The 26,284-nt window shown below is 56.4% G+C and overlaps 1 protein-coding gene across 1 annotated transcript; it reads left to right on the top strand.

The window, feature by feature from the left end:
- The first annotated feature begins 285 nt into the window (after positions 1-285).
- On the top strand, positions 286-20,213 carry TFCP2 (transcription factor CP2). The gene is made up of 15 exons (XM_059491337.1): positions 286-1,783; positions 4,487-4,638; positions 6,384-6,460; positions 6,714-6,819; positions 6,890-6,996; positions 7,936-8,088; positions 10,475-10,585; positions 12,520-12,608; positions 13,628-13,676; positions 14,274-14,367; positions 15,280-15,370; positions 16,879-16,985; positions 18,421-18,563; positions 19,466-19,517; positions 19,639-20,213. Exons 1-15 carry the CDS (start codon positions 1,662-1,664, stop codon positions 19,674-19,676), a joined length of 1,491 nt encoding a protein of 496 aa, XP_059347320.1. The 5' UTR covers positions 286-1,661; the 3' UTR covers positions 19,677-20,213.
- Positions 20,214-26,284: the final 6,071 nt, after the last annotated feature.

Genomic DNA, 26,284 nt, shown 5'->3' with positions numbered 1-26,284 from the left:
GCCCTCCCAGCGGCGGGGGTGGGGCCGCCGCCTCCATCTTGGCGGAGCGGCGCGTTCGGGGGTCCCGGCCCGGAGCGGGGGGGGCGGGCCCGGACTGGACTGGGGGGTCCCGGTCGGACTGGGGAGGGGTCCCGGTGTCGTCTGGGGGGTCCCGGCCCGGAGCGGGGGGGCGGGCCCGGCTTGGGGGGTCCCGGCGAAAATTGGGGGGTCCCGGCCCGGAGTGGGGGTCCCGTCCCGGTTTGGGGGGTCCAGGCCCGGTTTGGGGGGTCCCGACGCAGACTGGGGGGTCCTGGCCTCGACTGGGCGGGTCCCCGTGGGTGCAGCCCCTCAGGGCAGTGCAGGACTTTGGGGTCCCCGTGTGTGAGCCCTTAGAGGGGAGTGCAGGATTTTGGGGTCCCATTGGGTGCAGCCCCTGTAGGGCAGTGCAGGATTTTGGGGTCCCCTTGGGTGCAGTTCTTAGAGGGGAGTGCAGGATTTTGGGGATCTCCTTGGGTGCAAGGCAGTGCAGAATTTTGGGGTCCCCTTGGGTGCAGCCGCTGCAGGGCAGGGCAGGATTTTGGGGTCCCCTTGGGTGCAGGGAGTGCAGGATTTTGGGTTCCCCACAGGTGCAGCCCCTTGAGGGCGGTGCAGGATTTTGGGGTCCCCTTGAGTGAAGGGCACTGCATAATTTTGGAATCCCTGCCCTTAGAGGGGAGTGCAGGATTTTGGGGGGTCCCTTTGAGTGCCGCCCCTGCAGGGCAGTGCAGGATTTTGGGGGGTCCCTGGGGGTGCAGCCCCTAGAAGGGAGTGCAGAATTTTGGGGGGTTCCCTTGGGTGCAGAGCAGTGCAGGATTTTGGGGTCCCCTTGATCGCAGCCCTTAGAAGGGAGTGCAAGATTTTGGGGTCCCCGTGGGTGCAGCCCCTTGAGGGCAGTGCAGGATTTTGGGGTCCCCTTGGGTGCAGCCCCTGTAGGGGGAGTGCAAGATTTTGGGGTCCCCGCAGGTCTAGCCCCTTGAGGACGGTGCAGGATTTTGGGGTCCCCTTGAGTGCAGGGCAGTGCAGGATTTTGAGGGGTCCCTTGGGTGCAGCCTCTGTAGGGGAGTGCAAGTTTTGAGGTCCCCTTGGGTGCAGCCCTTGGGGTTGCTCTGTAGAACTCGGGGCCCCCCGGGGGTGTCACCTCTCAGGGGTTTTTGGGGTGCCCCTGAGGTGTTCCCTTTGAGGGGGGGGTGTTGCTGGGTTTTGGGGTTCATTCGCCTGTGCTAGCAGGGTTTGGGGGTCCCCAAATTAATCACTGCAGGAGAGGGTCCTCAAGAGGTTTGGGGGGGTTTGGTACCCCCAGAAATCAGGGGGAGGTGTTGGGGTGCCCCGAGGAGCCCCTGGCTTGGGGGTGACTCTGAGGAACCCCGTTTTTGGGGTGACACTGAAAACTCCGTTTTGGGGTGACCCTGAGCCCCATCAGTTTGGAGGTGACCCCAAGACCCCCTGGTTTTGGGGGTGACCCCTGATTTTGGGGGTGACCCCTGCAACCCCCACATTTGGGAGTGCCACAATCCCCGCTTCTGCCGTATCCCCGAGACACCCCCATTTCTGAGTACCCCCTGCCTCCCCCCCGTTTTTGGGGTGACCCTGAGGACCCCCCGTTTTTGGGGGTGACCCGGTGGCCGTTTCGGGGTGCCGGGGCCATGGCGTGGGCGCTGAAGCTGCCGCTGGCGGACGAGGTGATCGAGTCGGGGCTGGTGCAGGATTTCGACGCCAGCCTCTCGGGCATCGGGCAGGAGCTGGGTGCTGGCGCCTACAGCATGAGGTACAGGGCACCCCAAAACCCACAGGGCACCCCAAAACCCACAGGGCAACCCAAAACAGGGCACCCCAAAAGATCCCGGGGAAGGCAGGGGCAGTGCGGGGAGTGGGGGGCCCCAAAAGGAGCTGGAGGTGGTAGGTGTCACCTCAGCAGTGGTGCCCGAAGAGGGAGGGGACCCTGGAATGTCCAGAGGCACCCCAAAATCATGGATCCCCAAAATCCCCAAGGGAAACCCCAAAATCTCCATGGGTCCCCAAGGGAAACCCCAAAATCTCAATGGATCCCCAAGGGTAACCTCAGAATATCCATGGGTCCCCAGAACCCCCAAGGAAAATCCCAAAATCTCTGGGGGTCCCCAGAATCTCCATGGATCCTCAGAAGGCCCAAGGGAAACTCCAAAATCTTCATGAATCCCCAAGGGAAACCCCAAAATCTCCATGGGTCCCCAGAATCCCCAAGGAAAATCCCAAAATCTCCATGGGTCCCCAAGGGAAACCCTAAAATCTCGGGGGGAGTCCCCAAGATCTCTGTGAATCCCCAAAATCCTTCAGGGAAACCTCAAAATCTCCATGGATCCCCAAGGGAAACTCCAAAATATCCATGGATCCCCAAAATCCCCAAGGGAAACCCTGAAATGTCCAAGGGTCCCCAAAATCCCCAAGGGAAACCCCAAAATCTCAGGGGGAGTCCCCAATACCTCAGTGAATCCCAGAACCCCCAAGGGAAACCCCAAAATCTCAGGGGGTCCCCAGAATCTCCAAGGGAAACCCTTCAATCTCTGGGGGTCCCCAAATTCCCCAAGGGAAGCCCCAAAATCCCCAGGGGTCCCCAGAACCTGTGGGGGTCCCCAGCATGGCAGGGGGTGCCAGGGACACGGGAACCCTGAACTGTGTAAAGTTGGGGCACCAAGGGGGAAATGGAGGTGTGGGGTGGAGTAGGGATGGAGTAGAGATGGAATTGGGGTTGGAGCTGGGATGGAGTAGGGAAGGAGTTGGGAAGGAGTAGAGATGGAGTTGGGATGGAGTAGGATGGAGCTGGGATGGAGTTGGGATGAGTTTGAGATGGAGTTGGGTTGGAGTAGGGATGGAGTTGGGGTTGGGGCTGGGATGGATTTGGGATGGAATTGGGGTGGAGCTGGGATGGAGTTGGGATGGAGTTGGGTTGGAGTTGTAATTGCAATTATGGCTGAAGTAATGCACGGAGCTGTGTTTGGGACTGGGATGGATTTGGGATGGATTTAGGTTGGATTTGGGATGCAGTTGGGATGGGTTTGGGATGGATTTGGGATGGGTTTGGGATGCAGTAGGGATGGACTTGGGATGCCATTGGGAGGGATTTGGGATGCAGTAAGAATTGATTCAGGATGAATTTGGGATGCAGTAGGGATGGAGCTGGGATGCCATTGAGATGGATTTGGGATGGAGCTGGCATGGATTCGGGATGGATTTGGGATGAATTTGGGATGAATTACGGATGCAGTAGAGATGAATTCAGGATGGATTTGGGATGCCATTGGGATGGATTTGGGGTGCAGTTGGGATGGGTTTGGGATGGAGCTGGGATGGATTCGGGATGCAGTTGGGATGGATTCAGGATGAATTTGGGATGAATTGTGGATGCAGTAGAGATGAATTCAGGATGCAGTTAGGATAGATTCAGGATGGATTTGGGGTGCCATTGGGATGGATTTGGGGTGCAGTTGGGATGGATTCAGGATGGATTTGGGATGAATTCAGGATGCAGTAGAGATTAATTCAGGATGGACAGATTAAGGATGGATTTGGGATGGGTTTTGGATGGATTTGGGGTGCAGTAGGGGTGGATTCGGGATGGATTCGGGATGAATTTGGGATGAATTGCGGATGCAGTAGAGATGAATTCAGGATGCAGTTAGGATAGATTCAGGATGGATTTGGGATGCCATTGGGATGGATTCAGGTTGGATTCAGGATGCCATTGGGCTGGAGCTGTGGTTGGAGCAGGGAAGGAGCAGGGCTGGAGTTACAGCAGGAATTGTGGTTGTAGTGATGGGAATCAGGATCAGCAGTGCTCACAGGTGTACCTGGGTGCTCACAGGTGTAATCAGATGGCCACAGGTGACAGGTGTGCCACAGGTGAGCCCCTGAGGCCAGATGTTCAGGACACACCTGGAGCCCTGGGCTCAGGCAGGATCCAGAGGCAGAGCCAGGTGGGGCTCATCCTCCAGGTACCAAGTCTCAGGTTGGATTGAAGGCATCCCTGACCCCCCACCACCAGCTCACCTGTCTCAGGTGACCCTCTCCTGTGCTGACAGGTGTATTCAGATGGCCACAGGTGACAGGTGTGCCTCAGGTAAGGCCTCTGAGGCCAGATGTTCAGGACACACCTGGAGCCCTGGGCTCAGGCAGCGTCCAGAGGGAGAGTCAGGTTCCTGGTGGGGCTCTTCCTCCAAGTATCAAGGCCCAGGTTGGATTGAAGGAATCACCCCCCTCCCAGCTCACCTGTCTCAGGTGACTCTCTCCCATGCTGACAGGTGTATTCAGATGGCCACAGGTGTATTTCCCTGAGGCCAAATGTTCAGGACACACCTGGAGCCCTGAGCTCAGGCAGGGTCTGGGGACAGAGCCAGGTTCCTGGTGGGGCTCATCCTCCAGGTACCAAGGTTGGACTGAAGGAATCCCTGCCCCCCCAGCTCACCTGTCTCAGGTGACTCTCCCCTGTCCACAGCGACGTCCTGGCCCTGCCCATCTTCAAGCAGGAGGAGTCCAGCCTGCCCCCCGAGAGCCAGGACAAGCTGCTGCCCTTCCAGTACGTGCTGTGCGCCGCCACCTCGCCCGCCGTCAAGCTGCACGACGAGACCCTCACCTACCTCAACCAAGGTGAGCCTCACCTGTCCTGCACAGGTGCCTGGATAGGTGGGGGTTCTGCTGTGGAAGGTGGTGTTGTGGTGTTGTTTCCCCCGGGAGTTGCTGAGTTTTGGGGTGTTGCTGTTGGGAGATGGGAGGGGGCAGTGCCTGCACCTGGCTGTGCTCGGCACAGGTGGAGCAGGAGTCACCTGGGGGGTTCAGCAGGTTAGAGGCGGGGGACTGGAGAGTGGAAACAGGGGTGTGCACAGGTGTGCAGGGTGGAGGCAGGGTGTGTGTAAGGTGTATCTGTACAGGTGTGTGTAGGGTGGTTACAAGTGTATGCAGGATGGTTACAGGTGCGTGTAAGGTGTATCTGTGTGTGTAAGGTGCATCTCTACAGGTGTGTGCAGAGGATTACAGCTGTGTGTAAGATGTATCTGTGTGTGTAAGGTGTGTCTGTACAGGTGTGTGCAGGGTGCTTACAGGTGTGTGTAAGGTGTATCTGTACAGGTGTGTGTCAAGTGTATCTGTACAAGTGTGTTCAGAGTGGATACAGGTGTGTGTAAGGTATATCTGTGCAGGTGTGTGCAGAGATGTGTGCAGGATGGATACAGGTGTGTGTAAGGTAACTGTACAGGTGTGTGCAGAGGATTACAGGTGTGTGCAAGGTGGTTGCAGGTGTACAAGGTGGTTACAGATATGTGTAAAGTGTATCTGTATAGGTGTGTGCAAGGTGGTTACGGGTGTGTGTAAGGTGTATCTGTATAGGTGTGTACAGGGTGGTTACAGGTGTGTGTAAGGTGTATCTATTCAGGTGTGTTCAGAGTGGATACAGGCGTGTGTAAAGTATATCTGTACAGTTGTGTGTAGGGAGGATGCAGGTGTATGTAAGGTATGTCTGTACACGTGTGTGCAGAGGATTACAGGTGTGTGTAAGGTGTATCTGTGTGTACAGATACAGGTGTGTGTAAGGTGTATCTCTGTGTGGAAGACGTATTTGTACAAGTGTGTGCAGGGTGGTTACAAGTGTGTGTAAGGTGTATCTGTGTACACCTGTACAGGTGCAGAGGACTGCAGGTGTGATTGAGTAAGGTGTATTTGTATAGGTGTGTGCAGGGTGGATACAGGTGTGTGTAAGGTGTATCTGGGTGTGTAAGGTGTATTTGTACATGTGTGTGTAGGGTGGATGCAGGTGTACAACGTGGCTACAGGTGTATGTAAAGTATGTCTGTACAGGTGTGTCTACAGGTGTGTGTGCAGGCTGGATATAGGTGTGTGTAAGGTGTATCTGTATAGGTGTGTGCAGAGGATTACAGGTGTGTGTAAGGTGTGTCTGTGTGTGTAAGGTGTGTCTGTACAGGTGTGTGCAGGGTGGTTACAGGTGTGTGCAAGGTGTATGTGTGTAAGGTGTATCTGTACAGGTGTGTGTAAGATGGTTACAGGTGTGTGCAAGGCGTATCTGTGTGTGTAAGGTGTATCTGTACAGGTGTGTGCAGGGTGGTTACAGGTGTGTGTAAGGTTTATCTCTGTGTTTAAGATGTATCTGTACAGGTGTGTGCAGGGTGGTTACAGGTGTATGTAAGGTGTACAGGTGTGTGTAAGGTGTATCTGTACAGGTCAGTGATGGGCAGCTCTGCAGGATGACAGTTACAGGTTCAGGTGTACCTGCTGCTTTCAGGTACATCTGGAAGGTCTGGGTTGGTGGGACCCCAAATGAGGGAGGAGCTCAGGTGACAGGTACAGGTGACAGAAACCCTCAGGTGCCCTCCTGCCCCCAGGTCAATCCTATGAGATCCGGATGTTGGACAACAGGAAACTCGGGGAGCTGCCCGAGATCAACGGGAAGCTGGTCAAGGTGAGCAGAGAGCTCAGGTACTCCTGGCCAGGTGTGCCCATGCCAGGGTACCTGGGCCAGGTGTGCTCGTGCCAGGGGTACCTGGGCCAGGTGTGCCCGTGCCAGCCAGGTGCCCTCCAGAGCCCTGCAGCTGAGTGGGGCTGGGAGCTGGGGGAGGAGGGTGGTTCCCTTTGCCCCTTTCTGGCACAGGGAGGGGCTGCACACCTGGCCAGGTGTGTCAGGGCAGCCCCAGGTGATGTTTCCCCGTCCCCAGAGCATCTTCCGGGTGGTTTTCCACGACCGGCGGCTGCAGTACACGGAGCACCAGCAGCTGGAGGGCTGGAGGTGGAACAGACCTGGTGACAGGATCCTGGACATAGGTGAGTCTCACCTGGCTGGGGCGGCTGGGAGGTCCCAGGTGGGCCTCACCTGTGCCCCCCTCCCCCGCAGATATCCCGATGTCCGTGGGCATCATCGACCCCCGCGCGAACCCGACCCAGCTCAACACCGTGGAATTCCTGTGGGACCCCTCCAAGAGGACCTCGGTCTTCATCCAGGTGAGCACAGGTGGGCTCTGTTCCGGATCCAGGTGAGGACAGGTAGGGTCTGTGCTGCATCCAGGTGAGCACAGGTGGGCTCTGTTCCGGATCCAGGTGAGGACAGGTAGGGTCTGTGCTGCATCCAGGTGAGCACAGGTGGGCACTGCCTCATATCCAGGTGAGGACAGGTGGGCTCTGTCCTGCATCCAGGTGAGCACAGGTGGGCTCTGTTCCAGATCCAGGTGAGGACAGGTAGGGTCTGTCCTGCACCCAGGTGAGGACAGGTGGGCTCTGTCCTGCATCCAGGTGGGGGGCAGGTGGGCTCTGTCCCTTATCCAGGTGGGGCACAGGTGGGCTCTGTCCCTTATCCAGGTGAGGCACAGTGTGCTCTGTCCTGCATCCAGGTGAGGACAGGTGAGCACTGCCTCACATCCAGGTGGGCTCTGTCCTACATTAGGGTAAGGGACAGGTGGGCTCTGTCCTGCATCCAGGTGAGGCACAGCTGGGCACTGCCTCACATCCAGGTGAGGGACAAGTGGGCAGTGCCTCACATCCAGGTGAGACACAGGTGGGCTCTGTCCCACATCCAGTTAAGGGACAGGTGGGCACTGGCTCACGTCCAGGTGGGGCACAGATGGGCAGTGCCTCATACCCAGGTGAGGGACAGGTGGGCTCTGTTCTGTATCCAAGTGGGCTCTGTCCCACACTCAGGCAAGGGACAGGTGGGCTCTGTCCACACCCAGGTGAGGCACAGTGGGCTCTATCTCACAGCCAGGTGAGGGACGCTGGGATCTGTCCCACACCCAGGTGGGGCCCAGCCAGGCCCTGTCCCACACCCAGGTGGGCTCAATCCCACACCCAGGTGGGGCCCAGCCGGGCCCTGTCCCACACCCAGGTGAGGCCCAGCCGGGCCCTGTCCCTGGCTGGCTGCCCCACAGGAGGCTCACCTGTCCGCAGGTGCACTGCATCAGCACGGAGTTCACGCTGCGCAAGCACGGCGGCGAGAAGGGCGTTCCCTTCCGCGTGCAGATCGACACCTTCCGCGAGAACGAGAGCGGCGAGTACACCGAGCACCTGCACTCCGCCAGCTGCCAGATCAAGGTGTTCAAGGTACCTGAGCGCCCACCTGGGCCCACCTGGGCTCTGTCCTGCTTTGTACTGGTGCCTCTGAAAAATCCCACCTGTAGGAGTAACAGCCCCAGCAGGTGGTGCAGGGTACAGGTGGTGCAGGTGATGCAGGTGATGTAGGCGGTGCAGTTGGTGCAGGTGTAGGTGGTGCTGGTGATGCAGGTGTAGATGCTGCAGGTGGAGTAGGTGGTGTAGGTGGTGCAGGTATTCAGGTGGTGCTGGTGATGCAGGTGTAAATGCTGCAGGTGATGCAGGTGGGGTAGGTGGTGTAGGTGGTGCAGGTATTCAGGTGGTGCTGGTGATGCAGGTGATGTAGGTGGTGCAGGGGGTGCAGGTGGTATAGGTAGTGTAGGTGATGCAGGTGATGTAGGTGGTGCAGGTGATGCAGGTCATGGAGGTGGTGTAGGAGGTGCGGGTGGTGCAGATAGCGGAGGTGATGCAGGTGGTGCAGGTGGTGTAGGTGGTGCAGGTGATGCAGGTATTCAGGTGGTGTAGCTAGTGGAGGTGGTGCAGGTGTTTAGGTGATGTAGGTGGTGCAGGGTGCAGGTGGTGTAAGTCGTGCAGGTGGTATAGGTGGTGCAGATGCTGCAGGTGGTGCAGGTGGTGCAGATGGTGCAGGTGGTACAGGTGGTGTAGGTGGTGCATGTGATGCAGGTGACGCAGGTGGTGTAGGTGGTGCAGGTGTTTAGGTGGTGCGGGTGGTGTCAGTGGTGCAGGTGATGCAGGTGGTGCAGTAGGTGTAGGTGGAGCAGGTGGTGCAGGTGATGTACGTGCTGCAGAGGGTGCAAGTGGTGCAGGTGATGCAGGTGGCTCACGTGGTATAGGTAGTGTAGGTGATGCAGGTGATGTAGGTGATGCAGGTGGTGTAGATGGAGCAGGTGATGCAGCTGATGCAGGTGGTGCAGGTGATGCAGCTGATGCAGGTGGTGTAGGTGGTGTAGGTGATGAAGGTGATGCAGGGTGCAGGTGGAGCAGGTGGTGCAGGTGGTACAGGTAGTGCAGGTGCAGGGAGGGGTCGTTCCCACTCAGGTCACACCTTAGGGTGCCTGTGACTCCACCCCACCTGCAGCACCCCCAGAATCTCACCTTGGCTCCTCTTTTCACACCTGTTCACCTGAGGGGTCAGTGGCATTTGGGGTCCTGCTCTGCCCTCCCCTGCTCCACCTGGGACAGATTCCATCACCTGTGAGTGCAGGTAGAGGTGAGTTTAAGGGGATTTCTGCAGGGGTCTGCCAAGGGGAACACCTGGATACCTGTGGAGGTTCCACATCCGTGCTTCCCATGGGATTTGAGTTGCAGGTGTGTTCAGGTGGTTACAGGTGTCTGCAGAGAGGTTACAGATGTACTCGGAGTTATAGGTGTGTACAATGTGGCTACAGGTGTGTTCGGGTAGTTACAGGTGGATTCAGGTGGTTACAGGTGTGTGCAGAGTGGTTACCGGTGTATTCAGGTGGTTACAGCTGTATTGAGGTGGTCACAGGTGTGTGTGGACGGTTACAGGTGTATTCAGGTGGTTACAGGTATCTCCAGGTGGTTACAGGTATCTCCAGGTGATTACAGGTGTATTCAGGTGGTTACAGGTGTATTCAGGCATCTTCAGGTGGTTACAGATGTCTCCAGGGAGTTACAGGTGTGTTCATGTGATTACAGGTGTGTTCAGATGGTTACAGGCGTCTCCAGGTGGTTACAGGGGATTTCAAGTGGTTATAGGTGTCTTCAGGCATCTTCAGGTGGTTACAGATGTCTCCAGGTGGTTACAAGTGTATTTCAGGTGTTGCAGGTATATTCAAGTGGTTACAGGTGTCTCCAGATGGTTACAGGTGTATTCAGGTGGTTACAGGTGTCTCCAGGTGGTCACATCCCTATCCCTGCAGAGGCCCTCAGGACAGGCTTCTCCCCAAACTCCTTTTCCCTGTGCCGAGCACCAGGAGAGCTGAGTCACCTGTGCCACCTGTGAGTGTCACACACACCTGTGACACCTGTGTGTGTCGCACACACCTATGCTACCTGTGGGTGTCCCCACACCTGTGCCACCTGTGGGTGTCACACACACCTGTGCTACCTATGAGTGTCCGCACACCTTTGCCACCTGTGGATGTCCCCACTCCTGTGCCACCTGTACCACCTGTATGGATGTCCCCACACCTGTGCCACCTGTGGGTGTCCGCACACCTGTGGGTGTGCCCACATCTGAGTCACCTGTGTGTGTCCCCCACACCTGTGCCACCTGTGGATATCCCCACACCTGCGGGCGTCCCCATACCTATGCCAACTGTGGGTGTCCCACACACCTGTGTGTGTCCCCACACCTGTGAGTGTCCCCACACCTGTGTGTGTCCCCACACCTGTCACACCTGTCCCTGGGCAGCCCAAAGGAGCGGACCGGAAGCAGAAGACGGACCGGGAGAAGATGGAGAAGCGAACGCCACACGAGAAGGAGAAGTACCAGCCCTCATACGAGACCACCATCCTGACCGAGGTGAGCTCACCTGCCCACCTGCCTCACCTGGCTGCAGGCAGCAGGGCTGGGCTGCTGCCAGACCGCAGCTCAAGTGTTCGTACCTGCCAGGCAGAACTGGGGCAGAGGAGGTGCTCTGTACCTGCAGAAGGGCTCTGGGGACATTACTGACCTGAGCTGGGCAGGTGTGTGCAGGGCCAGGTGTGTGCAAGGCCAGGTGTGTGGGTTGAAGCTGTGTGCAGGCCCAGGTGTGTGAGGTTGGATGTATTTCTGGGCCCAGGTGTGTGCAGGGCAAGGCCAAATGTGTGGGGTTGCAGGTGTGTGCAGGCCCAGGTGTGTGCAGATGTGTGTGTGCATTGAAGCTGTGTGCAGGTGGAGTTCCAGGTGTTTATAGGGCCAGGTGTGTGCAGGCCCAGGTGTGTGAGGTTGGATGTATGTGTGGGTCCAGATGTGTGTAGGGCAAGGCCAGGTGTGTGGGGTTGAAGGTGTGTGCAAGGCCAGGTGTGTGCAGATGTGTGTGTGCATTGCAGCTGTGTGCAGATGCAGCCCAGGTGAGTGCAGGTGTAGACAGGAGTGTTCAGGTGTATGCAGGTGCAGACCAGGTGTGTGCAGGTGTGTGTGTAGTGCAGATGCAGTCTCAGGTGTGTGCAGGTACAGCCCAGTTGCGTGTGGGTGTGTGTGTTTGCAGTGCAGCTGTGAGCAGGTGCAGTCCCAGGTGTGTGTAGGGCCAGATATGTGCATGGTTCCAGGTGTATGCAGGTGTGTGTGTGCAGGGCAGGTGTGTCCAGCTGTGTGCAGGTACAGTCTCTACAGTCCCAGGTGTGTGCAGATTAGTGTGGGCAGTGCAAGTGTGTGCAGGTGCAGTCCCAGGTGTGTGCAGGTATGGTACCAGGTGTGTGTGGGTCTGTGTGTGCAGTGCAGGTGTGTGCATTTACAGTCCCAGGTGTGTGCAGGTGCAGCCCAGGTATGTGTGGGTGTAGACCAGGTGCGTGCAGGTACAGTCACAGGTGTGTGCATGGTTCCAGGTGTGTGCAGGTGCAGCCCAGGTGTGTCCAGGTGCATGCAGGTACAGCCCAGGTGTGTTCAGGTGTGTGTGGGCAGTGCAGATGTGTGTGTGTGCAGCCCAGGTGTGTTCAGGTGTGCAGGTGCAGCCCAGGTGTGTGTATGGCTTCAGGTGTGTGTGTGCAGTGCAGGGGCAGCCCAGGTGTGCTCAGGTGTGCAGGTGCAGCCCAGGTGTGTGCAGTCCCAGGTGTGTGCAGATGTTTGTGTGCGTTGCAGCTGTGTGCAGATACAGTCCCAGCTGCGTGCAAGTGCAGCCCAGGTGTGTTCAGGTGTGTGTGTGCAGTGCAGGTGCAGTTCCAGGTGTGTTCAGGTGTGTGTATGCAGTGTAGATGTGTGCAGGTGCAGTTCCAGGTGTGCTCAGGTGTGCAGGTGCAGCCCGGGTGTGTTCAGGTGCAGCCCAGGTGTGTGCATGGCTCCAGGTGTGTGTGTGTGCAATGCAGGTGCAGCCCGGGTGTGTTCAGGTGTGAAATCCAGGTGTGTTCAGGTGTGTGTGTGCAGGGGCAGGCCAGGTGTGCTCAGATGTGTGCAGGTGCAGCCCAGGTGTGTGTGTGCGCAGTGTAGATGTGTGCAGGTGCAGCCCGGGTGTGCTCAGGTGTGCTCAGGTGTGTTCAGGTGTGCAGGTGCAGCTCAGGTGTGTCCAGGTGTGCTGGTGCAGCCCAGGTGTGTTCAGGTGTGTGTGTGCAGTGCAGGTGCAGTTCCAGGTGTGTTCAGGTGTGTGTGTGCAGTGTAGATGTGTGCAGGTGCAGTTCCAGGTGTGCTCAGGTGTGCAGGTGCAGCCCAGGTGTGTGTGTGTGTAGTGTAGATGTGTGCAGGTGCAGCCCGGGTGTGCTCAGGTGTGCTCAGGTGTGCAGATGCAGCTCAGGTGCCCCTGAGCTCACCTGCCGTGCCCGCAGTGCTCGCCCTGGCCCGAGGTCACCTACGTGCCCAACGCGCCCTCGCCCGGCTTCAACAGCTCCCACAGCAGCTTCTCCATCGGGGACGGGTGAGCGGGACTGGGCATACTGGGGGTGCCAGACTGGGCATACTGGGAGTGCTGGGGGTGCCAGACTGGGGGTGCTGGGGGTGCTGGAACTGGGAATATTGGGAGTGCTGGGGGTGCTGGGGGTGCCAGACTGGGAGTGCTGGGGGTGCCAGACTGGGAGTGCTGGGCGTGCCAGACTGGGAGTGCTGGGGGTGCTGGAACTGGGAATATTGGGAGTGCTGGGGGTGCTGGACTGGGAGTACTGGGACCACTGGGAGTGCTGGAACTGGGAATATTGGGAGTGCTGGGGGTGCCAGACTGGGAGCACTGGGAGTGCTGGGAGTACTGGGAATTGGGAGTACTGGGAATTGGGACTGGGAGTGCTGGAACTGGGAATATTGGGAGTGCTGGGGGTGCCAGACTGGGAGTGCTGGGAGTGCTGGGGGTGCCAGACTGGGAGTGCTGGGGGTGCTGGGAATGCTGGGGGTGCCAGACTGGGAGCACTGGGAGTGCTGGGGGTGCCAGACTGGGAGTGCTGGGAGTGCTGGAACTGGGAATATTGGGAGTGCTGGGGGTGCTGGACTGGGAGCACTGGGACCACTGGGACTGCTGGAACTGGGAGTGCTGGGCGTGCCAGACTGGGAGTACTGGGGGTGCTGGGAGTGCCAGACTGGGAGTGCTGGAACTGGGAATATTGGGAGTGCTGGGGGTGCGGGACTGGGAGCACTGGGAGTACTGGACTGGGAGTACTGGGAATTGGGAGTACTGGGAATTGGGAGTGCTGGGAATTGGGAGTGCTGGGAACTGGGACTGGGAGTGCTGGAACTGGGAGCGCTGGGAGCTGGGGGGTGGGTCAGACCGGGGGGATGGCGCCAGTGCCACCCCAGTGTCATCCCAGTGACCCCAGTATCATCTCACTGTCATCCCAGTGACCCCAGTGCCATCCCACTGTCACCCCTGTGCCGCCCCAGTGACACCAGTGCCATCCCAGTGTCCCCAGTATCCCAGTGACCCGTGTCCCTCTGTCCCTCTGTCCCCAGCAGCGGGTCCCCGAGCCACCAGCCCGACCCCCCCGCGCCCCTGGCTGACGTAAGTACCTGCCCAGGTACCTGCCCAGGTACACCTGGGGGTCCTACAGGGGACACTTGGGGTCACCTGCACACACCTGGGAGACCTGGGGGGGAATTCCCACCTGTGCTGGCCCACCCTGAGCTCACCTGTGCCTCAGCACTTCCACACTTCCACATCACCTGGAGGCATTTCGAGGTCCCACCTGCCCAGGGGTTCATTTCCCACCTGTGCTGGTCCACCCTGAACTCACCTGAGCTCACCTGTGCCTCAGCACAAACACTTCCACATCACCTGGAGACATTTCCAAGTCACCTCTGAGGTCATCACCTCCTCCCACCTGCCCAGGGGTTCATTTCCCACCTGTGCTGGCCCACCAGGGCTCACCTGTGTCCTACATCCAGGTGAGGCACAGGTGGGCTCTGTTCCACACCCAGGTGAGGGACAGGTGGGTTTTGTGGTAACACTTCCACATCACCTGGAGACATTTCCAGGTCCCAGGTCCCACCTGCCCAGGGGTTCATTCCCACCTGTGCTGGCCCACCCTGGGCTCACCTGGCAGCACCTGTGCCCCTGGCTGGCCAGGCAGGTCACCTGGCAGCACCTGTGTCCCCCCAGACGCTGCTGCCCACCTGGAGCCCGCAGGAGGCTCAGCAGTGGCTGCACCGCAACCGCTTCTCCACCTTCTCACGGCTCTTCAGGAACTTCTCAGGTGAGTTCTGCCCTCACCTGGGCCGGGTCACCTTCCCTCACCTGGGCTGGGTTTCCTCCCCTGGGTCGTGTCACCTTCCCTCACCTGGGCTGGGTCACCTCACCCGGGCCAGGTCACCCCTCCTCACCTGGGCAGGGTCACCTCCTTTCACCTGGGCTGGGTTACCTCAGCTGGACAGGGTCACCTCACCTGGGCGGGGTCACCCCCTCTCACCTGGGCGGGGTCACCCCCTCTCACCATTTGGGGTGAATTTAGGGCACATATGAGGTGAATCTGTCTGAATTTGGGGTGAGTTTGGAGTGAATTTGGGATGAATTTTGGGGTGAATTTGGGGTGGATTTTGGTGTGAATCTGGGTGAATTTGGGGGTGAATCTGGGTGAATTTGGGGGTGAATCTAGGGCAACTCTGGGGTGAATTTGGGGTGAATCTGGAGTGAATTTGGGATGAATTTTGGGGTGAATTTTGGGGTGAATTTGGGATGAATTTTGGTGTGAATCTGGGTGAATTTGGGGGTGAATCTAGGGTGAATTTTGGGATTAATTAGGGGTGAATTTTAGGGTGAATCTGGAGTGAATTTTGAGGTGAATTTGGGGTTGAATTTTTGGTGAATCTGGGGTGAATTTTGAGGTGAATTTGGGGTTGAATTTTTGGTGAATCTGGGGTGAATTTTGGGGTGAAGTTTGGGTAAATTTAGGGTCAATTTGGGGTGAATCTGGAGTGACTGGGGTGAATCAGGTGAATTTTGGGGTGAATCTGGGATGAATTTGGGGGTGAATCTGGGATGAATTTGGGGGTGAATTTTGGCGTGAATCTAGAGCAACTCGGGTGAATTTGAGATGAATTTGGGGTGAATTTGGGATGAACCTGGGTGAATTTTGGGGTGACTCTGGGTGGATTTGGGGCTTTCCCAGGGGCAGACCTGCTGAAGCTGACACGGGAGGATGTGATCCAGATCTGTGGCCCCGCTGACGGCATCCGGCTCTTCAACGCCCTCAAGGGCAGGTGGGGCTCACCTGAGGGGCCTGGGACACACCTGGGGGGGCCAGGATTGACCTGGGGGGGGTGGTTGGGGTCACCTGGGGGTGTGGGACACACCTGGGGGGGGCTGGGACGCACCTTGGGGGTGGTCAGGAGTCACTTGAGGGAGCTGGGATTCACCTGGCCCAGGCTTTTCCCATCCGAGTCAGGAATTTAGAGGAACTTTGGGGATGGAAGTCCAGGTTGGAAAGAGGAATTGGGGACTGGGAATTAGGGATTAGGGATTAGGGATTGGGAATTGGGGATTGGAAATTATGGATTAGGAATTGGGGATTAGGGATTGGAAATTGAGAACTGGAGATGAGGAATTGGGAGTTAGGAATTAGGGATTGGGAATTAGGGATTAAGGATTGGGAATTGGGAATTAGGAATTAGGAATTAGAGATTGGGAATTAGAGGGTTCTTTGAGTTTGAGACTCCAGGACTGGAACCCCAGGCCAGGAGCTCCTGCTGCTCCAGGTGCTGTCTCTACCTGGGACCTACCCAGAAGGTTCCCAAAGGGGCTGGGTGTTCCTCACACCTTGCCCTAAAAATCAGGGGTTGGACACACCTGGAGCATTTGGGAGGATGTGAGGGACAGAGGGCCCAGGTGGGAATGGCCGAGGAGCATCTCAGGTACCTGCCAGGGACAGGGGAGCACCTGCAGGTGGGAATTCCAGAGGAGCATCCTCAGACACCTGATGGGGACAGGGGAGCTCCTCCAGGTGGGAATGGCTGAGGAGCATCTCAGGTACCTGGCAGGACCAGAGTGTCCAGGTGGAAATTCCAGGGAAGCACCATCAGGCACCTGCCAGGGACAGGCGTTAGGGTGGGAATTCTCAGGTGGGAATTCCAGAGGAGCATCCTCAGGTACCTGACAGAGACAGAGTGTCCAGGTGTGAACGTCTGAGGAGCATCTCAGGTACCTGACAAGGACAGGGGAGCCCCTCCAGGTGGGAATTCCAGGGAAGCACCATCAGACACCTGGCAGGGACAGGGAGCTTCTCCAGGTGGGAATGTCTGAGGAGCATCATTAGATACTTGACAGAGTGTCCAGGTGGGAATTCCAGAAAGGCATCCTCAGGTACCTGCCAGGGATAGGGGAGCCCCTCCAGGTGGGAACTCCAGGGAAGCATCAACAAGTACCTGACAGGGACAGGGAGCTTCTCCAGGTGGGAATTCCAGGGAAGCATCCTCAGGTACCTGACAGGGACAGGGAGCTTCTCCAGGTGGGAATGGCTGAGGAGCATCTCAGGTGCCTCAGGTGGGAATTTCAGGAAAGGCTGACCAGGGTCAGTGAGGGGACACCTGGGGCTCAGGTGGGAGCTCACAGGGGTTGAGATGGGCTCACCCAGCTGCTCCAGGGCACACCTGGGGCTCAGGTGGGCACAGCGCAGGGGTTGGGATGGGCTCCCCCAGCTCCCCCTGGGGACACCTAGCAGGGGAGGGCAGGGCAGGCAGAGGCAGCCCCAGGTGACCCTCACCTGTCCCAGGATGGTGCGGCCCCGCCTGACCATCTACGTGTGCCAGGAGTCGCAGCAGGTGAGGGAGCCCCAGCACGAGCACGAGGACGGCGATGGAGGCAGCGGCACCTTCTTTGGTGAGGGGGGCAGGGGGCTCACCTGGGGGGGCTGGGGGCTCACCTGGGGGGGTGGAACTCACCTGGGGGGGGTGGGAGCTCACCTGGGGGGGTGGAACTCACCTGGGGGGGTGGGAGCTCACCTGGGGGGGTGGGAACTCACCTGGGGAGGGTAGAGAGCACACCTGGGGGGGTGGGAACTCACCTGGGGGGGTGGGGGCTCACCTGGGGGGATGGGGGCTCACCTGGGGAGGGTAGAGAGCACACCTGGGGACGTGGGGGAATTCCTGTCCTGCTGGGCACAAACCCACCTGAACAGTGCAGGTGCTGCTGCTCAGGGACACTGGGAGGTTTGTGGGGACAGGGGTGGAAATGCCACACAGGACACGGTGACAGGGCATGGTGACAGGACAGGGGTGACAGGCAGGAGATTGGTGCCAAACAGGACACCGTGCCACACAGGACATGGTGCCAGGCAGGACACAGGTGACAGACAGGACATGGGTGAGAGGACACAGTGCCAGGTCACAGGTGACAGACGGGACGACAGGGGTGACAGGACACGGTGCCAGGTGGGTCACAGGTGACAGACAGAACACAGTGACAGGACACGGTGCCAGGCAGGTCCCTGTTAGGAGCACAGCAGTGCCCAGCCCAGGTGGCCATGGTGGCACACCTGGGCAGGTGTGGCTGTGCTGTCAGGTGTTCCGTGCCCGCAGTGTGCCACACCATGTACCTGGAGGAGCTGGCACAGCTGTTCTGGGTGACAGACAGGACACGGGGCAGAGAGGACAGGGGTGCCAGGCAGGACACAGGTGACAGGACACAGGTGACAGGACACAGGTGACAAACAGGTCACAGTGCCAGGGAGGTCACTGTGCCAGGCAGGACACGGTGACAGACAGGTGCCTGTTCTGAGTGCAGCTGTGCCCAGCCCAGGTGTGGCTGTGCTGGCACACCTGGCAGGTGTAGCTGTGCTGGCACACCTGGGCTCACCTGTCAGATGCCCTGTGCCTGCAGTGTACCACGCTGTGTACCTGGAGGAGCTGGCACACCTGGCAGGTGTAGCTGTGCTGTGCTGGCACACCTGGGCACACCTGTCAGGTGTAGTTGTGCTGGCACACCTGAGCTCACCTGGCAGGTGCCCTGTGCCCACAGTGTACCACGCTGTGTACCTGGAGGAGCTGGCACAGCTATCAGGTGTGGCTGTGCTGTGGTGGCACACCTGGGCTCACCTGGCAGGTGCCCTGTGCCCGCAGTGTACCACGCCGTGTACCTGGAGGAGCTGGCACACCTGGCAGGTGTAGCTGTGCTGGCACACCTGGGCTCACCTGGCAGGTGCCCTGTGCCCACAGTGTACCACACCGTGTACCTGGAGGAGCTGGCACACCTGGCAGGTGTAGCTGTGCTGTGCTGGCACACCTGGGCTCACCTGGCAGGTGCCCTGTGCCCGCAGTGTACCACGCCGTGTACCTGGAGGAGCTGACGGCGGCCGAGCTGGCAGAGAAGCTGGCACAGCTGTTCCGGGTGCCCGCCCAGCACATCCAGCACATCTACAAACAGGGCCCCACGGGCATCCACGTGCTGGTCAGCGACCAGGTAACCTCACCTGCCCAGGTAATGCCCACCTGGCTCAGGTAATGCCCACCTGGCCCAGGTAACCCCCACCTGCCCCGGGGAATGCCCATCTGGCAGTGCCAGGTAACTCCCACCTGCCCCATGGGCATCCATGTGCTGGTCAGCGACCAGGTAACCTCACCTGCCCCAGGGAATGCCCACCTGCCCCAGGGCACACCTGGCACCAACCAGGTAATGCCCACCTGCCCTGGTAATGCCCACCTGCACCAGGTAATGCCCACCTGCCCCAGGGCACACCTGGCACCAACCAGGTAATGCCCACCTGCCCTGGTAATGCCCACCTGCACCAGGTAATGCCCACCTGCCCCAGAGCACACCTGGCAGCGACCAGGTAACCCCACCTGCCCCAGGGCACACCTGGCAGCGACCAGGTAATGCCCACCTGCCCCAGGGCATCCCTGGCAGCAATCCCCCTTCCCCAGGGCACACCTGGCAGTGCCAGGTAATGCCCACCTGCCCCAGGTGACCCTCACGTGCCCCAGATAAGGCCCACCTGCCCCAGGTAATGCCCCCCTGCCTCACAAGCACACCTGGCAGCACCAGGTAATGCCCCCCTGTCCCAGGGCACACCTGGCAGCACCAGGTAACCCTCACCTACCCCAGGTAACCCCACCTGCCCCACAGGAACACCTGGCACCAACCAGGTAACCCTCACCTGCCCCAGGTAATGCCCACCTGCCCCAGGGCACACCTGGGGGCAGCATCACCTGTGCAGGTGCTGGGAAGGGCCCAAATCAATGAACTGTTCCTGGCTGGTGCTTCCCGAGCTCCCACCTGAGCTCCCACCTGGGCACCTCCCGCCCTTTGGAACCAAATTTTTCCCCAAAAAGCCCTAAATTGGAGCCGTTTGGGGTTTGTTTCAGATGATCCAGAACTTCCAGGATGAATCCTGCTTCGTCCTGGACACCCTGAAAGGTGTGTGAGTACCTGGGCTCTGCTGGGCCACACCTGAGTCGCAGGTGTGACCCCTCACACACCTGTGTGCCACCCCTGGCCCCTCCCAGCTCCCCTCACCTGTCCTGGGCTTCCCTTGCAGCCGAGACCAACGACAGCTACCACATCATCCTGAAATAGGGGCAGCTGAGGGACAGGTGGGGAGCACCTGCGGCCTCTCAGCACACCTGGACACCCTCCACTCACCTGGACACCCTCCACGAGGACACAGCAGAGATTTGGGAACCCCAGGTGTGCTCACCTGGCCACCCCCCCTCGCAATGAACTCCTGGACACCTTCTGGAGAGCCCCCAGGTGTGGTCATCTGGCCCACCACCCTCAAAAGGAACACCTGGAGAGCCCCCAGGTGTGCTCACCTGGACACCCCTCCCTCAAAAAGAACACCTGGAAAGCCTCTGGACACCCCCCCAGGTGTGCTTACCTGGCCACCATCCCCGAAAGGAACACCTGGAGAGCCCCCAGGTGTTGTTACCTGGCCACTCCCCTCGAAAGGAACACCTGGAAATGCTCTGGCGACCCCTCAGCTGTTGTTACCCTCCCTCACAGGGAACACCTGGAAAGCCTCTGGAGAGCCCACAGGTGTTGTCACCTGGCCGCCTCCCCAAAAGGAACACCTGGAGAGGCCCCAGGTGTGCTCAGCTGGCCACCCCCCCCCCCCCAACAGAACACCTGGAGATGCTTTGGAGACACCTCAGGTGTTTTTACCTGGTCACCCCCTCTCGCAGTGAACACCTGGGGAGCCCCCAAGTGTGCTCACCTGGCCACCACCCTCAAAAGGAACACCTGGAAACCCTTTGGAGAACCCCCAGGTGTGGTCACCTGGCCACCTCCCCTCACAGTGAACACCTGGAAACCCTTTGGGGACCCCCCAGATGTTGTTACCTTGCCACTCTCCTTGAAAAGAACACCTGAAAACCTTCTGGAGACCCCCCAGGTGTGGTCACCTGGCCACGCCCCTCACAGGGAACACCTGGAGAGCCCCCAGGTGTTGTTACCTGGATACTCTCCTGGAAAAGAACACCTGGAACACCTCTGGAGGGCCCCTAGGTGTTGTTACCTGGCCACCCCCCTTGAAAGGAACACCTGGAAACCCTTTGGAGATCCCCCAGGTGTGCTCACCTGGCCACTCCCCTCAAAAGGAACACCTGGAAAGCCTCTGGAGAGCCCCCAGGTGTTGTTACCTGGCCACTCCCCTCACAGGGAACACCTGGAGACCCCCCCTAGGTGTGCTCACCTGGCCACCCCCCTAACAGAGAACACCTGGAGAGCCCCCAGGTGTGCTCACCTGGTCACTCCCCTCACAGGGAACACCTGGAGAGCCCCCCAGGTGTGCTCACCTGGTCACTCCCCTCACAGGGAACACCTGGAGACCCCCCCAGGTGTGGTGACCTGGCACAGGTGTTGCCTCCAGGTGGGTGCAGGTGTGATCTCGTGAGGTCATCAAGAATTCCGGATTTAATTATGGAAAATTGGAGGATAAAGGGATAACTGGGGGAGGGCAGGGGGCATTGCTGGGTGTTTTTGGGGAGAAAAGCAAAGATTTGGCTCTTTCTGCTGAATGTGTGCAGTGACTGAAGCGGCTCTGGGCAGGTGTCCAGGTGAGGGATGTGCCCAGGGGTGGGAGGTGATCCCCAGGTCCCTCAGACCTGGGTGCTCCAGGTGATACCAGCTCAGCTCAGCCCATCAGGTGTTTCAGGTAAACAAAAACAGGAAAAAAAGACAATAAAAGCCAAGGATTTGATTAAATAAAGCCGGGGTGGGATCCAGGTGTGGCAGGTGCTGGCTCAGGTGACATCTGGGACAGTCTGACAGTGCAGGGGGGCAGCACCACCCCAGGACTGAGCAGCACCCCCAGAATCACCCCAAACATCTCCCCAAAACCATCCCCAGGACCACACAAAAGTCACTCAAATCCACCCCCAGGAAATCCCCAAAATCAGCCCCAAACCCCCCCAAAATCACCCCCAAACCACCCCAAAATCACCTGCAAAAATCCCCCAAGACAACACAAAAATCACTCAAAACCGTCCCCAGGAAATCCCCAAAATCACCCCCAAACCACCCCAGAATCACCCCCAAACCACTCCAAAATCACCTCCAAAAATCTGCCAGATCACACAAAAATCGCTCAAAACCACACCCAAGAAATCCCCCAAAATCACCCCCAAACCATCCCAAAACCACCCGCAAATAATTCCCAAAATCAGCCCCAAAATACCCCAAAATCACCTCCAAAAATCCCCCAAGACCACACAAAAATCACTCAAAGCCACCCCCAAGTAATCCCCAAAATCACTCCCAAACCACCCCAAAATCTCCCAGATCACCTCAGGATGGTCCCACAATCACCTTGAAATATCCCCGAATCTTTCCTCTAAATTACCCCCTCACCACCCAAAATTACCAAAAATCATCCATGGATCACCCCAAATAATCTCAAATTCATCCCCAAACTACCTCAAATTCATTCCCAAACTACCCCAGATCATCTCAAATTCATCCCTAAATCACCTCAAATTCATCCCGAAATTACCCCAAATCACCTCAGATTCATTCCCAAATCCCCCCAGATTACCCCAAATTCATCTCCAAGTCCCCCAAAATTACCCCCAATTCATCCCCAAATTACCCCAAATCACCTCAAATTACCCCAAATTCATCTCCAAGCCCCCCATGCCCAGGGGGTGTCAGGGCTGGAGCACCCCAAGGTTGGTCCTGGCTCAGGTGGGACACACCTGGAGTGGGGGGAGCGCCCTCATTTGCAGGTTGTACCTGGGATTGCACCTGGAAAAGGTGGGGGGGGGGGGGGGGGACACGGGGGGTGTTTGATCCTTTAATTCCCTTTCCTTGGACCCTTCAATTCCCCTTTCCTTGGATCCTTTAATTCCCTTTCCTTGGACCCTTCAATTCCCTTTCCTTGGATCCTTTAATTCCCCTTTCCTTGGACCTTTCACTTCCCTTTTTGATCCTTTAATTCTCTTTCCTTGGATCCCTTAATTCCCCTTTCCTTGGATCCTTCAATTCCCTTTCCTTGGATCCTTTAATTCCCCTTTTGATCCTTTAATTCCCCTTTCCTTGGATCCTTTAATTCCCTTTCCTTGGATCCCTTAATTCCCCTTTCCTTGGATCCTTCAATTCCCTTTCCTTGGATCCTTCAATTCCCCTTTTGATCCTTTAATTCCCTTTCCTTGGACCCTTCAATTCCCTTTTTGATCCTTTAATTCTCTTTCCTTGGATCCTTTAATTCCCTTTCCTTGGATCCCTTAATTCCCCTTTCCTTGGATCCTTCAATTCCCTTTCCCTGGATCCTTTAATTTCCCTTTTGATCCTTTAATTCCCTTTCCTTGGATCCCTTAATTCCCCTTTCCTTGGATCCTTCAATTCCCCTTTCCTTGGATCCTTCAATTCCCCTTTTGATCCTTTAATTCCCCTTTCCTTGGATCCTTCAATTCCCTTTCCTTGGATTCTTTAATTCCCTTTCCCTGGATCCTTCAATTCCCTTTCCTTGGATTCTTTAATTCCCTTTCCCTGGATCCTTCAATTCCCTTTCCTTGGATTCTTTAATTCCCTTTCCCTGGATCCTTCAATTCCCTTTCCTTGGATCCTTCAATTCCCCTTTCCTTGGATCCTTCAATTCCTCTTTCCTTGGATCCTTCGATTCCCCTTTTGATCCTTCAATTCCCTTTCCTCGGTCAGTGACTCCCAGGTGTGTTCTCAGTTCTGCCCCCAGACTCCAACCCCAGCTGAGGGCACAAAGGCAGCAGTGATCAGTGGAGGGAAGAAGAATTTAAACAAACAGAACAGCAAAATTGGTAAAAAAAGGTACAGAAGAGCCTGAGGGTCCCAGCAGAAATTAACCCTGTCCTGGCCACAACCAGGGCATTCCCCACCCTTTACTGCAGTCGATCCACACCATTCCTTATCCCACAGCTTGCACTCACCCTTTATTCTGCACCATCCCTTATCTCACACCTTGCATTTACCCTTTACACCATCCATGTCATTTCTTATCCCAAACTTTGCACTGACCCTTTATTCTACACTGTCCACATCATTCCTCATCCCACACCTTGCACTCACCCTTTACGCCATCCACATCACTCCTCATCCCATAACTTGCATTTACCTTTTATTCTACACCATCCACATAAATCCTTATCCCAAACCTTGCACTCACCCTTTATTCTACACTGTCCAAATTCTTTATCCTACACCTTGCATTTACTCTTTATTCTACACTGTCCACACCATTCCTTGTCCCAAACCTTGCACTGGTTCTTTATTCTGCACCATCCATTTCATTCCTTAACACAAACCTTGCACTCACCCTTTACTCCATCCACATAATTCCTTATCCCACACCTTGCACTCACTCTTTATTGTACACCATCCATTTCATTCCTTATCCTAAACCTTGCACTCACCCTTTTTTCTGGACCATTCATTATCCCACACCTTGCACTCACCTTTTATTCCACACTGTCCACATCATTCCATATCCTAAACCTTCCACTTATCCTTTTTTCTGCACAATCCACATCATTCCTTATCCCACGGCTTGCACTCACCCTTTATTCTGCACCATCCCTTATCTCACACCTTGCATTTGCCCTTTACACAATCCATGTCATTTCTTATCCCAAACCTTATATTTACCCTTTATTCTACACTGTCCACATTAATTCCTTATCCCACACCTTGCACTTGCCCTTTATTCCACACCATCTATGTCATTCCTTATCTCACACCTTGCATTTATCCTTTATTTTACTCCATCCACCCACATTCCTTATCCTAAACCTTGCACTCACCCTTTACCCAATCCATGTTCCCACCTTGCACTCGTTTACACCACCCACACCATTCCTTATCCCAAACTTTGACTCATCTTTACACCACTCACACAACTCCTTATCCCTCACCTTGCACTCACCCTTTATTCTAAACCATCCACACCATTCTTTATCCCACACCTTGCACTCATCTTTACACCACCCACAACTTCCCTTACCCTAAACCTTGTACTCACCCTTTACTCTGCACCATCCCTTATCTCTCACCTTGTATTCACCCTTTATTCTGCACCATCTGTGTCATTCCTTATCCTAAACCTTGCACTCACCCTTTACACCACCCATGTAATTTCTGATCCCACACCTTGCACTCATCCTTTATTCTACACCATTCCTTATCCCTTCCACTCATGCTTACTGCAACCACACCATTCCTTATCCCAAACCTTGCACTGGTTCTGTATTCTGCACCACCCATGTCATTCCTTAACCCAAACCTTGCACTCATCCTTTACTCCATCCACATAATTCCTTGCACTCACCCTTTTTTCTGCACCACTCATAATGCCACACCTTGCACTGGTCCTTTTTTCTGCACCTTGCATTTACTCTTTATTTTATTTTTCCGCACACCTTGCATTTACTCTTTATTCTACACTGTCCACATCACTCCTTATCCCATACCTTGCACTCGTCCTTTTTTCTGCACCATCCACACCATTCCTTATCCCAAACTTTGTTCTCATCTTTACACCATCCACTTAATTCCTTATCCTACACCTTGCACTGGTCCCTTTTTCCGCACCATTCCTGGTTCCACACCTTGCATTTACCTTTTATTCTGCACCATCCATGTCATTCCTTATCCCAAACCTTGCACTCACCCTTTACACTATCCATGTAATTCCTTATCCCACACCTTGCACTGGTCCTTTATTCTGCACCATTGTCCTGGTTTAGGGCAAATTTGGGATAAAACCTCCAAAAGGGGCCCCTCCAGCAAGCAAACCCACACAGCCCCTCTCCCCAACGGGTTTGGGAAGGATTCCCTGGAGAGAAGTGGAAAGAACCTGTTTATTTAAAAGGTAAAACACCCCCCAGCACACAGAACCTGTTTATTTAACAGGCACAGCACCCCCAGCACACAAAATGAGCAATACCAGGTATTACAGCGACCTGATGAGGTCTCAGGGTGAGGGAAGTGGACAAGAATCTTAGTTCACGATCAGAAGGCTGGATTTATTGATATATGATATATAATACATTATAACTATACTAAAAAGAATAAGGAGAGAAGTTACAGAGGCTGCTAAGCTAAGAATAGCATAGTAAAGAAAGAATAACAAAGTTCTGTGTCCAGCAGAAAGCAAGGACAAAACTCTTCTATGAGTGGTCAGCAAATCCAAACACTCACAGAAGCCCAATCGCCGCTGCACCTGTTACATTCCACACCAGCCGATAACAATTGTTTACATTCTTCTTCTGGGGCCTCAGCTTCCCAGAAGATGAACAAATCCCAAAGAAAGGATTTCTATGGAAAAATGTCTGCGACAACCAGGTGACACCGCTCTGTCACCACTCTGAAAAAGATGACAAATTCAGAAAGTCTCTCCTGGGGTGGTCGCTCTGTTCTCAGTCCCTCCTGTGCTGGGGTAGCTGCTGCAGCCGCAAGGTGCAAACTCTCGGTGTTTCCCAGGTCCCAGTCCAGAGCAGGTTTGAGTAGGTCCAAAAAAGGGAAAGGACAAACAGTCCAGGGAAAATTCGGACTGCATAGCTAAACTAACTAATGAGCAGAAGCAAAAAGCAAGAGCAAAGCGAAAAGCAAAGCAAAAAGCAAAAGCAGCACTCATGTACTGCCCTGTCTCTGTGTCCTGCCAGCTGTGGGGCAGTGGCTGAGAGCAAAACCAAAACAAACCATTCGCTCTTCAGAGCCAG

The sequence above is a fragment of the Ammospiza nelsoni genome, chromosome 32, assembly GCF_027579445.1.
Source record: "Ammospiza nelsoni isolate bAmmNel1 chromosome 32, bAmmNel1.pri, whole genome shotgun sequence".
Lineage (NCBI taxonomy): Eukaryota > Metazoa > Chordata > Aves > Passeriformes > Passerellidae > Ammospiza > Ammospiza nelsoni.
Note: the sequence above shows the minus strand (reverse complement) of the source record. Positions and strands in the feature narration are given on the sequence as shown.